This window comes from Nerophis lumbriciformis, linkage group LG31 (assembly GCF_033978685.3).
Source record: "Nerophis lumbriciformis linkage group LG31, RoL_Nlum_v2.1, whole genome shotgun sequence".
Classification (NCBI taxonomy): domain Eukaryota; kingdom Metazoa; phylum Chordata; class Actinopteri; order Syngnathiformes; family Syngnathidae; genus Nerophis; species Nerophis lumbriciformis.
This window is the reverse complement of record NC_084578.2, coordinates 30,013,167-30,025,737: the sequence shown is the minus strand read 5'-3', so window position 1 is coordinate 30,025,737 and position 12,571 is coordinate 30,013,167. Positions and strand designations below refer to the sequence as shown.

General features: G+C 39.3%; 1 protein-coding gene across 3 annotated transcripts in view; it reads right to left on the bottom strand.

The window, feature by feature from the left end:
* Positions 1–12,571, bottom strand: part of pde9aa (phosphodiesterase 9aa) — a 144,116-nt gene that overhangs the window by 85,340 nt on the left and 46,205 nt on the right. For all 3 annotated transcript variants that reach the window (XM_061926276.1, XM_061926274.2, XM_061926275.1), the window contains exon 3: positions 8,184–8,261. In XM_061926276.1, coding sequence (XP_061782260.1) covers positions 8,184–8,261 — 78 coding nt within the window. The remainder of the gene's footprint in view (positions 1–8,183; positions 8,262–12,571) is intronic.

Below are 12,571 nucleotides of genomic sequence, written 5' to 3'. Positions count from 1 at the left end.
TCAAGGGGAGGCTTCTTAAAACCGAAAAAAGTGAGCATGGTGGTGGTAGCACCATGCTCTGCAGCTGTTTGGCTGCCAGTGGTGATGATCACTGCACATAGGGCCTGATCTACCACACGCTAAACAGTGTGTGCAGACTATAAAATTGCATGTAATATTAATGGACGTGTAGCGAAGTGAACTACTATGACTGTGTGTAATTGAAAAGTGGTGCAAACCATCTTTTTTGGAATTTTGCGTATTGTTCGCAATAGTTATGAGAGTTAAGAGGTTTTTTTTGCATTCCAACATGCACAACAATTAAGCTTGTTCTAGGTGGCTAGCAATGCAGCTAATGGAAGCAATCCAGTCTGCCTCTAAATGACTTTGAAAATGCATTGAAAAACCACCAACAATACTTCATTTATGTTCCATAAGCTATAGCAACATTGTTCTAGTAAGAGCCAACACTGAGGAACTGTTTTTCTAGCGTACTAACACATCAGCGTGCTACGATATTAGCCGTGAGCTAGCTACGGCGAGAGATAAGCTCGCTTCTGCGTCAGCAGCTGAATCACTTTTGAGTTTGTAATGCACAACACACTGCGATAGGACACCAATCTGTGCTGACTGAAAAACATGAACAATCATATTAAAGTTGTCACCGCCTTGTGGTTTGTATTTTCAGTTTTCCCTTTTTGGTGCAGTTGACCTAGTTCTTACATTTCTCCTTCCCCCTAGAGTTCCTGTGTTCCGCTTGGGGGAGGAGTTGTGAGACGTGCACAGCTGTTTCCAATCTTCCCAGATACTACTTAAGCAGCACCTTGACAGCTGGATGGCACTCGGCGATTCCACTCCTCAGCTCTCGACGCCAGAAGTTTCCGGTGCTTCGCCAAAAGTTTCCGGTGCTTCCCGAGTTTTTTGATGCCTACTATCTTGGCCATTCCCAGTGCCATCCAGCTTGGTGTTGTTTGGTAGAGTGCACGTTTTGCAACATCAACCCAAGTCTAGTTATATTTGTAGATAGTAGCTTTTGTTCTTTTTTCCACGGTTGTTCTCTTTTTCGCACCGTCGCTTTTTGTTACCTCATGTTTGCATCGTTGTTGTGAGTAATTTTCCTCAGTAAAATACCTGTTTTACTCACCGTCCGTCTGCATCCTTGGGTTCCTCTCTACTGTGTTGAATAGAACTGACAAGAGTGTCTGCAAAGTATTAGCCCACATTTCATGTTTAACCTACTCAGTGGCCTAGTGGTTAGAGTGTCCGTCCTGAGATCGGTAGGTTGGGAGTTCAAATCCCGGCCGAGTCATACCAAAGACTATAAAAATGGGACCCATTACCTCCCTGCTTGGCACTCAGCATCAAGGGTTGGAATTGGGGGTTAAATCACCAAAATGATTCCCGGGCGCAGCCACCGCTGCTGCCCACTGCTCCCCTCACCTCCCAGGGGGTGATCAAGGGTGATGGGTCAAATGCAGAGAATAATCTCGCCACACCTAGTGTGTGTGTGACAATCATTGGTACTTTAACTTTAACTTTATGTTTTGTTTGTACACAGCTGTCTCAACAGTGTATGTACTGTAGTTGTAATAACACGCATGATGTGTTGCATGTATCATATTCAGTATTACAGTGACTCACTCGTTGGACAGTTGTGCTTTTGGCCCAGCTTGCCGGGAGACGTTCCCAGTTGATTTTGGGTAAGCACTCCATTTATGTCTGCATAGCTTGCCTCCAACCTCCACATTTGCAGCATCAAAGTTACGCCGACCTTACTCTCTCGGCTTCCGTCATGGTCAGCGTTTAATTTTCTATTCGCGCTGGCTTCTATAAGCAGTAGTTCATCCTCCGTATATTCAGCTTTAAAACAATAAGGTTGTGAATCCTCATTTGTCCAAAAAATTTGTTGTCTATTACCAAGTCTGCCATGATTAGAACACACTCCGGAAGTCGGACGTGCGCTGCTTTGGAAACGAAATCAAATGCGCCAAGGAAATTAGTTCCAGCAATGTTTAAAATGACCAAAATATGGTAAATATTGCAGATATTACATATAGTTATGAACAGTGTTGGGACTAACGCGTTACAAAGTAACGCGTTACTGTAACGCCGTTAGTTTCGGCGGTAACTAGTAATCTAACGCGTTATTTTTTAGATTCAGTAACTCAGTTACCGTTACTACATGATGCGTTACTGCGTTATTTTGCGTTATTTTTTAATGTAGTATCGGCTAGAAACAGAAAAAGTGTCGTCCTTCTGTCTCACAAGGAAAAGAAAAGGCGTGCTTTCCTCGACCGAGGAGCGGAGCGCAGCGGAGACGTTCCTCCAGGGCCTATGTACTTCAAGGCTAACACCCTTCATTTTACCCGGCAGTGGGTCTTTACAGCTCCGGACTCGAGGGTGAATGACGAGGCCGGCGGTTTGTTGCAACTTAGCGACTTTATTGGTGTCTTACACGCAGCCATCCACCAAGCTAGAGCACCTGCACTCACTCACTGTTGCGCTCCCTCACCTCTCTCGCCCACTCACTCACTGACGTCACTCACCTCACATGCTGTCATATCTTAAAGGGCCACACACACACATACGCTACTCTCATAACAACTAAAAAGACATCATGGCGAAGCCAGAAGTCGAGTTTCTTAACATAGAGACATTGTCACTACTTTTCTTTTGTCGAGCACAAAGAAAATAACATTTTAGTTAAATGTAAGTTGTGTCTTGGATCAAAGATCCTATCTACTTAAAGTTAAAGTGCCAATGACTGTCACACACACACTGGGTGTGGTGAAATTATTTTCTGCATTTGACCCATCACCCTTGATCACCCGCTGGGAGGTGAGATGAGCAGTGAGCAGCAGCAGTAACCGCGCCCAGGAATACTGCCCAAAACAGCAATTCAAATCTGCTGAAACAGCTACATAAATGGTAAATGGGTTATACTTGTATAGATTTTCTACCTTTTTAAGGAACTCAAAGCGCTTTGACACTATTTCCACATTCACCCATTCACACACACATTCACACACTGATGGAGGGAGCTGCCATGCAAGACACTAACCAGGACCCATCAGGAGCAAGGGTGAAGTGTCTTGCTCAAGGACACAACGGACGTGACTAGAATGGTAGAAGGTGGGGATTGAACCAGTAACCCTCAGATTGCTGGCACGGCCACTCTCCCAACTTCGCCACGCCACATAAGCAACATGCTTCGATGAAGCTAGTAAAGAGAGACACAGACTCCAATGCCACTTCACCTCCACCTAAGGATTTTAATGGAGGGACTGCTAGCCAGGACAACATTGATAGAGCCATTGCAGCGTATGTGCCAGAAGACATGCAGGCTATTTCTACAGTGGAGTCACCCATTTTCAGGCAGCTAATTAGCATGATACCGGCGTCAAACAACAAATGGCACGGAAAACATGTTCCAAGTCCCTGCACAGTGAGTACATAAACATGGAAAGCGAGCTAAAAAAACACTCCAAACTCTGCCTCTGCTCATCATTGAAGGTACACACTCTGTCAATTCTCTTATATACTCTTTCATTCTAGACTTCTAGAGTGTTTGATTATCACATCACTCTAAATGTATAAACTATAAAGTTCACAAACATAAAGAGGGATGCTAGTGGGCCAGGCCAAGCTTTCCTTATCTCTAAACTAAAAGTGGGGAAATGTGTAGAGTGTTCTGGGCTTCACTACAGTGTTGATCTCCTGAATACATGATTTTATTTCACAATTCCTTGAGAGAAAAAAATGCCTGGTTAGGCTTTGTGAATAGCAGTATGTGTGTTGTATATAGTGACATGACGTATAATCATGTCATGTGTGCCTTCCTTGGGTGAAGCCAGGTTTAAAGCTATGTTGTTATTATGTGGTTTGTTCCTTATGTATGTTATGTTGCAGCTATTTAAAATAGTTTTGTCAATTTGTTGTGGCCTGAAATAAATTGGCTCTTTGAAACATATCTTTGTCTTTGTGTGTTGTATGTAGAGCACATTGCTTAGCAGAGTTCAGTGATGCAAATGCATGTCAAGTTGATCAACAGATTGTATTATTCTCCAGTGCAATAACAGTACTGAAATGAAGGCTAAAAGGGCATTAATGGGAGCCTTAAAAAAAAAAGGAGAAAAAAAAGAAGTAACTAAATAGTTACTTTTCACAGTAACGCATTACTTTTTGGTGTAAGTAACTGAGTTAGTAACTGAGTTACTTTTGAAATAAAGTAACTAGTAACTGTAACTAGTTACTGGTTTTCAGTAACTAACCCAACACTGGTTATGAACATGTTTGTTATTACATTATATAAGATCGGTAGGTTGTGAGTTCAAACCCCGGCCGAGTCATACCAAAGACTATAAAAATGGGACCCATTACCTCCCTGCTTGACACTCAGCATCAAGGGTTGGAATTGGGGGTTAAATCACCAAAAATGATTCCCGGGCGCGGCCACCGCTGCTGCCTACTGCTCCCCTCACCTCCCAGGGGGTGATCGAGGGTGATGGGTCAAATGCAGAGAATAATTTCGCCACACCTAGTGTGTGTGTGACAATCATTGGTACTTTAACTTTAACTTTAATATACACTTGCAGCGTGCCAATATAAAACGTTGATGGAGGGTTTTGAAGTTGTTTTAGAGGGCTTTGAAGGCTACAACAGTGACTCATCCTTAGCCGCCTCTTCCAAGCGTTTTTTATCATCTTTAAAATCCTAAAATAGGACGTGTGTGTTTTTGTGTCTTATAATGATTGTGAACGATAGGCAAAATTCCCCAAAAAGTGCAGTTCCCCTTTAAATTCGTTTTTTGCGTGTACTATTGTCATTACACTCCTTTCCCTCCACATTCATGTTATTACGCTCTCCAACCTGTGTGCGATGTTCAACTAGCAGCAAACATCTATAATATGCAACACCTTTTCTGCAATATAGAAATTCAATCTATTGACAGAAACAGAAACTATTATTGGCACATCTGTTGTTCTCTAGCGCGAATGCTGTTTGTCTATCACAGCAACGCAGGGCATTCATGCATCTGGAATGACTAAAACGCAAGAAAATGCTTTTTTCTTCATATAGGAGATACATAATATGATATGAGATACATAATATGATATTACTGTATATTTACTAAATGAGAAAACAAACTTTAAAAAACAAAAAAACACCAGCGGACACCAAAACGCATCAATTGAATTTGTTTTATTCAGCCCTTTAAAGGGACTGTTTGCAGTATTTACAGAGATGCCTAGAAGGCATGAATGACCATGAATTGATTAACGTGGACCCCGACTTAAACAAGTTGAAAAACTTATTCGGGTGTTACCATTTAGTGGTCAATTGTACGGAATATGTACTGTACTGTGCAATCTACTAATAAAAGTTTCAATCAATCAATCAAAGGGTGCCAACTGTCCAATGTATTTTACACATTATATCCTGCCCTCTTACGGCTTCTCCTTCGTAATGACGTAAATACGTACGTACTTAACACATACAAACGCGGGTTGTTAACTAATAATCGCAATTTGGCTAGCGTTGGCTTTCATTGAATGTATATTTTATCATAACAACATGACTGCAAAGTGTTAGTTACTTCTCCATGACTGTTTTTGTATGTGTGCACGCGCTATCTGCGCGTACGTGTTGACGAGAACGGGTGAGTGACCGCCGTAAACACCAATCATTTTATTTTTAGTCCATAAACTTTGTAATTGTGAAAAATATAGACAATTGTGAAACAAATGTGTTCTGTTAAACCACTAATGGCAACATTAGCTAGCCAGTGGTGTTATATTTTTTGTTTCGAAAAATTTTACTCTGAGGAAGTTGCAAACTGCACCTTTAAAGTCCTCTAGCAGCTATACAATTATAAAATTATAACGCTGAATATGTAAAAAAAAAAAAAATTCTGAATTATCCAAATTTTCCAAATATGTTGACACATACACATGTGAAGGAGGATTCTCTGCCCATCGTCTGTCTTTATAGCACAAGCACCTCCTTTCTCACAGCCATGTGCATTTGTACATACTTTTCAGACATGCTAAATAAAAATGCAAAATAGCGCTCGCAGAACAGTAATCCGCCTTGATAAATCACAATGCGCGTACTAAATGGTTATATTTGCATTTTCTCCTTCCAGTATTGAGGGCGGTCAGATGATCAGCATTTATTCTGTGTATTCATGAAGACAGGCTTGCTGAATGGACTGTGCTCTTTATTCTGCTCACATAAGAGATGCAGTCCTTTGCGCAAGTTTGGTAGATCCGCTTTGTTTGGGCTATCAAGTTTGCATGTGTTTTAGTACACGCAAACCTTTAGCAGATTAGGCCCTAAATGGATGGAATCATGAAGTAGGAAGTCAACCTCTACATGTTTCAAGTTATGTAATGTTGCGTCTTGCGCGCCAGCAGGAAAATCTGCCCATAAGTATTTGAGCTATCAACAGCGGAATGAAAAAAACAGAAGCCTCTTGTCAGTCATCCACTCTTTCTCTCTCTGTGAGTGGAGGCGGGGCCGCTAGCATACAAACACAAAGCTGTTGCTGCTCGTAATGTTAATTTAAAGTACGGTCTATTCTGCAAAATGATACGCGGAAAATGGGCTACTTTGTTACACCCAGTATTTGCTGTACGACAACTGATATACAATAACTAGAAGAAGACTTACAGCAAAACCAAATCCTACAAAAAGTGGGGTGTAAAAAAACTGATGTATCACTGCATATTTTTGTATTGCATTTACACGGTGTTTAATTGTTACTGCCTTATTGTTCTATTTTACATTTTTACTGTGTGCTGTGCTGAAATTTTTACCAGGGTGTCCTGAGACAACTTTTTCACTTCCGATACAATACCGATATTGAAGCTTTGCGTATTGCTGGATATGATACCCTATCAGCACAGATTATACTACATATTTTTATTATCTTGTATTGTGTGGAATGTTAGAAAAGGTTTGATCAAGTGAAATAACTCAGGGAACCGTGGTAGGTGTTGCGGCAAACTGCCTGGTGCCACACCTGTGCAGGACTTGACACCGGGTGAATCCAATCCTAATCTACCAGCTGGCCTCTGCACCAGGTAGATTGGACTCCAATCAGGGCACGAGTTGGCTTTATATTGAATCTGCTGTGTGCAGTGGGATGAAGGCGAATGCTCTGGACAAACAAAGATTTGGGAACTGCACAAAAACACTCGCTGGAGGACCAAAGAGACTGTCCATGTTTTGCTCTCAAGTTTGATAGCAAATGCTCTTCCTGCTTAGTGGTGTTGTTTGTATGCATGTATATATGTTTAAATTAATGATTACATGTACTGTTAGTTAAAATTGTTTTGGTGTATATGGGGTGTTTAGATTTAGTCTGCAAAATGGGAAAGATAGTTAATTATGCAAGATTTGAGATAAAGACTGCTAAAGCTAAACCATGTCTAACTGCTACTTGATGTTATCCCTGCTATTTCATTCAAATGGTTTTAATTAGTGTCTTGCATTTCTTCCAAAGGTTTTTCACCCGCAAATAGCAAACTGCTATGCTGCTAATTTCACTGGAAACTGAAAACTGTGGTTTGAATAAATGGAGAAAAGACAATTGCGTTTATTATTGAGAGTGGAGTCCACCTAAAGCTTAAACGGTGAGGAAGTGTGGGACCTGTGCAGAGTAAATACACTTGACATGTTAGGTATACAGAACACTAACCTTATGACAGACTTATGCTCTCTTTAAATTTAAAGTGAAATAGTAATTTGTTTTTGACCTAGTGGTTACCCAGTTAAGCTTAGGTGTCATGACGCAAAACCAGACACGTTTGTTACTGGATACTTTCTATTACACTTCTACCTTGGAGACTTTGTATCTTTATTATGAAACTGTAACTTGTGAGTGTCTATCTTGTGTGCCTACCATGTTTACTTTTTGTAAATGACTAAATTATAAGAAATGACCACCCTTGCAGGTTTATTGGAGGATATTTGGATGTCAACTGGCTGTCCAGCTTTGCACAATTAAATGTCTTGCTGGACTGTTGATATCATAGATTTGACATGCAAGCAGATATCATCCCATACTTGTCTTTTTGCTGATATCGAATCAATATCTGATCTGGACACCCCTAATAATTACTGTCCTGCTCCTAGAACTTCCATTTTTTTGCGATTAAATGGAAGCAACGTGATCTAAAAAAATAAAAGAACCGTATAACCTTTCTGAGTTGTATGGCATGGTCGGATCAATAGACACCATAGCTCCAGTAGAATCCAGCAGAGACAGGTTTGTGTTCCTGCGGAGAGACAAAAACATACAAGTTTCACTGCAAGTCCAAACTAGGTTTATAAGATCATGACAACCAAAGAAAGAAACTAGTGGAAGTTACAGGCTTGCTTGCTTGCTTGACATAACACTCAACTAAAAACTGAAATAAAATAAAGATTTTTAAGGTTTGCAGCTTGGCCAGCAATGCAACTGCCAACCAACATCCTCTGGAGTGAACGTTTGGTGGGCTGAGGGGGGAGTGGTCTAAATTGCATAGTTGATCATCATGTATTTGCATGAACAGTATTTGTAATGGATGCTATAGGAGACAGAAACAACGTTGTGGCAGATAAAAAAAACACAACAAATATTACCTTTCTTCTCTCCCTTCACGTTGTTCTGTTTTGAGAGTGCTTTTGGATGGTTAAGGTCTATATTAGGAACCCCAGAAGTTTTACATGTTTATGTCTTTTTATTGATCGTTTTTTTTGTTCATCACTTTGTTCAGTGTTCCCTGGATGCACACACAGTTATGTGTGCATACTGTAGAGGAGTGGTGTCAAACTTGTTTTCATAGAGGGCCATATTGCAGTTAGGGCTGCCTTTAGAGGGCCGCTTGTGACAGCAAATAATATATGAATTTGCCTATGCATTTGATTTTTGATTTTTTTTTTTTACTCCCACTAAAAAATGTTTATATTTTACAATAAAAACTGGCAAATCAGCTACCAGAATTTTACTGTAGTAAAAAGGTTTTTTATATTGGAAATGGAAAAACTCACTGTTTTTTTATGGGGAAAAAATAGCAGCTGGGTTGCCACAATTTTACAGTGAAATCTACAATCATGTTACTGTAAATGGAGAAATGGTAAAAACAAAGCAGGGATTATACAGTAAATATGATCCGTTGCGCAAGTCTTATTTTGTTCTTCTGTTACGTCGGAGTCGCATGGTTTTGCGGTGGTTGTTTCCCCAAGATGCAGAAGGACGTCAAGTATTATGCAGATAAGAAGGTGATTTATTCCAATAACAAGGCAAAAATACAAAACCGGAACCTACGGCAAAGCTTAACAACAGAACTCACCAACAACTAAGGAAATACCAAACTAAACAAAACAGATCATGACAGTAAAAAAAGCTTAGCTGACAGAATTTTACCGTAAAAAAAAAAGCGGTAGAGATTTTCAATGTACAGTAATGTGCTGTAAAATTCACTGTAAATTTCACCGTAAAATCTATTGTCATTTCTACAGTGTACAATTTGATGGATAGCTTGCTTTGAGATCATACGTCAAGCAGATATATACAGATATTTACTTTAACCCGAAAAATGGTTTGGAAAGTATGACAATAACATATTGCTTGCCGAATTGGATAATATTGAAGTTGAAAAAATATGCAATTTAATGCAGCTGAGATAGGCTCCAGCACCCCCCGTGACCCCGAAAGGGACAAGCGGTGAAAATGGATGAATGGATGTATATTTTTTTGGTCAAATAGAAAGAACAAATACATTTGGGTAAGCGAAGATTAAGTACTTATCTAAAGGTATTGACACATTATTTCCAGGTTTTCGGAGGCCATTTAAAATGATGCGGCAAACCAGATCTGGCCCCCAGGCATTGAGCTTGACACCTGTGCTGTAGAGCAAAGGTGAAACTTCCTGTACACAACTTTCTGTGACGCTGCCACAGCTTGACAAATCCATTAAATAGATCAGTGGTTCTCAAATGGGGGTACTTGAAGGTATGCCAAGGGGTACGTGAGATTTTTTTTAAATATTCTAAAAATAGCAACAATTCAAAAATCCTTTATAAATATATTTATTGAATAATACTTCAACAAAATAAATGTTTAGAATTAAGTTCATGAATCCAAATGGATCTCTATTACAATCCCCAAAGAGGGCACTTTAAGTTGATGATTACTTCTATGTGTAGAAATCTTTATTTATAATTGAATCACTTGTTTATTTTTCAACAAGTTTTTAGTTATTTGTATATCTTTTTTTCCAAATAGTTCAAGAAAGACCACTACAAATGAGCAATATTTTGCACTGTTATACAATTTAATAAATCAGAAACTGATGACATAGTGCTGTATTTTACTTCTTTATCTCTTTTTTCAACCAAAAATGCTTTGCTCTGATTAGGGGGTACTTGATTTAAAAAAATGTTCACAGGGGGTACATCACTGAAAAAAGGTTGAGAACCACTGAAATAGATGACAAACTGCTGTGTTCTTTGACTTTAAAACAACATCTAATGTATACCTTATCCTTTTGAGAGACTCTCCATTTGAGTCTATCCACTAGATTTGTTGCACAGGTGACACACAGGTGTCTGATAACAAATATAGCTACAAAATCAATAAATTGGCAACACCAAACCCTCCTGCGACAAAGAATGAGTACATTTAACATTTGAACTGATACGGTATTAATTTACGCCACTTTTGTGTGTGTTCATGTGGTATTAAATGTAAATTTCCTAAATAATAAAACTTAGTTTTATTTAACAGTGCTGTCCACTTGTTTTCTTAAACTTTTGAGTCTCGTTTGCAAGTAGTTTGCCGTAAGTGTGTTTCTGCAGTCAGGCCATTATGTAAAATGTGTTGGTCTTTTTTGTCAAGTTCTACAAAGTGTTTATATTCTAAGGGCCTGATCTACTAAGATCCAAATAACATGTGCTATTAACAGCGTCTGCAAGCTATGAAATTGTGTGTACTATTAGTGGCCGTGTTGCGTGTGCTCTACTTACGCATTGTTCACACTGAAGGTTCATTCTGATGGTTTTTGCCCAAATGTGACCAGCATCAGATTTGTTCATGTCAATGTGAATAGTGCAATTCCGAATTTTTCAAACTTGACCCAGGCTTTTTTCGTATGTTCTGGTTCTGCTGAATCTAAGCGTTAGTCTACTGAAGGGGTCACCAACCTTTTTGAAACCAAGAGCTACTTCTTGGGTACTGATTAATGCAAAGGGCTACCAGTTTCCATCCATCCATTTCCTACCGCTTATTCCCTTTGGGGTCGCTGGAGCCTATCTCAGCTACAATCGGGCGGAAGGCGGGGTACACCCTGGACAAGTCGCCACCTCATCGCTGGGGCTACCAGTTTGATACACACTTAAATAAATTGCCAGAAATAGCCAATTTGCTCAATTTACCTTTAACTCTATGTTATTATTAATAATTAATCATATTTATCTTTGTAGAAACACTGATCATCTTAATGATTTCTCACAATAAATATATATAGATACAGATAAATATCAATATGCAACACTTTAAAAAAAAAAATATTTTCTCTAAGTGCACATTTTTTAAATTGAACATTTTCAAATGATCACTTCTAAGACAGTCTTGTGAAATCACAATATCCCATTTTAACTAGCTAGCCACTAACATTTTTTAACAAATCATGAATGATTTTGCACCATGTTTGTACAAATAATAACTCATGCAAAATACAAAAGTCAACTCTCAATTTTTTAAATAAATCATGTCACACTTTGAACTGGACACCAAATCTGTTATCCGTTTCTTTGTCAGTTAGTGAAGACCAAATCTTTAAAATATTTTCTTTGATTTTCAAATTCTGATTGAGTTTTGTCTCTCTTGGAATTAAAAATGTCGAGCAAAGCGAGACCAGCTTGCTAGTAAATAAATACAATTTAAAAAAATAGAGGCAGCTCACTGGTAAGTGCTGCTATTTGAGCTATTTTTAGAACAGGCCAGCGGGTCCTTACGGGCTACCTGCTGCCCGCGGGCACCGCGTTGGTGACCCCTGGTCTACTGTGTCAAAAGTATCACATTTTATTAAAGAGACTTCGACACCTAGTGGGCCTCTCCGGTACTGTTTTTAACTGGTTCTGCTCTTATCTCACAGACAGATGTTTTGGAAGCATGGATGAATGTTCCTCGGGAACCAATGACACAAGATGTGGGGTTCCTCAAGACTCAGTTTTGGGTCCCATTCTTTTTTATCCTTACATGCTGCATCTTGTAGACGTCATTAGGAGACACGGCATCAGCTTCCACAGTTACACTGATGATACACAGTTGTACATTGCCATGTCTCTTGATGACACGGGACCAATATTTACCCTTTTTAACTGCATTGTAGACATCAAATCATGGATGGCAGATCATTTCCTACAGCTTAATCAGGACAAAACAGATGTTTTAGTTATAGGTCCTGAAGACCAGAGGGATAAACTTTTACCAAAATTGATTTTTGACTCCGAGCTGACCTTTATCCCACATATTAAAAAAATTACAAAAATAGGTTTTTATCATGTTAAGAACATAGCCAGAGTCCGCCGGTTTCGCTCTCAG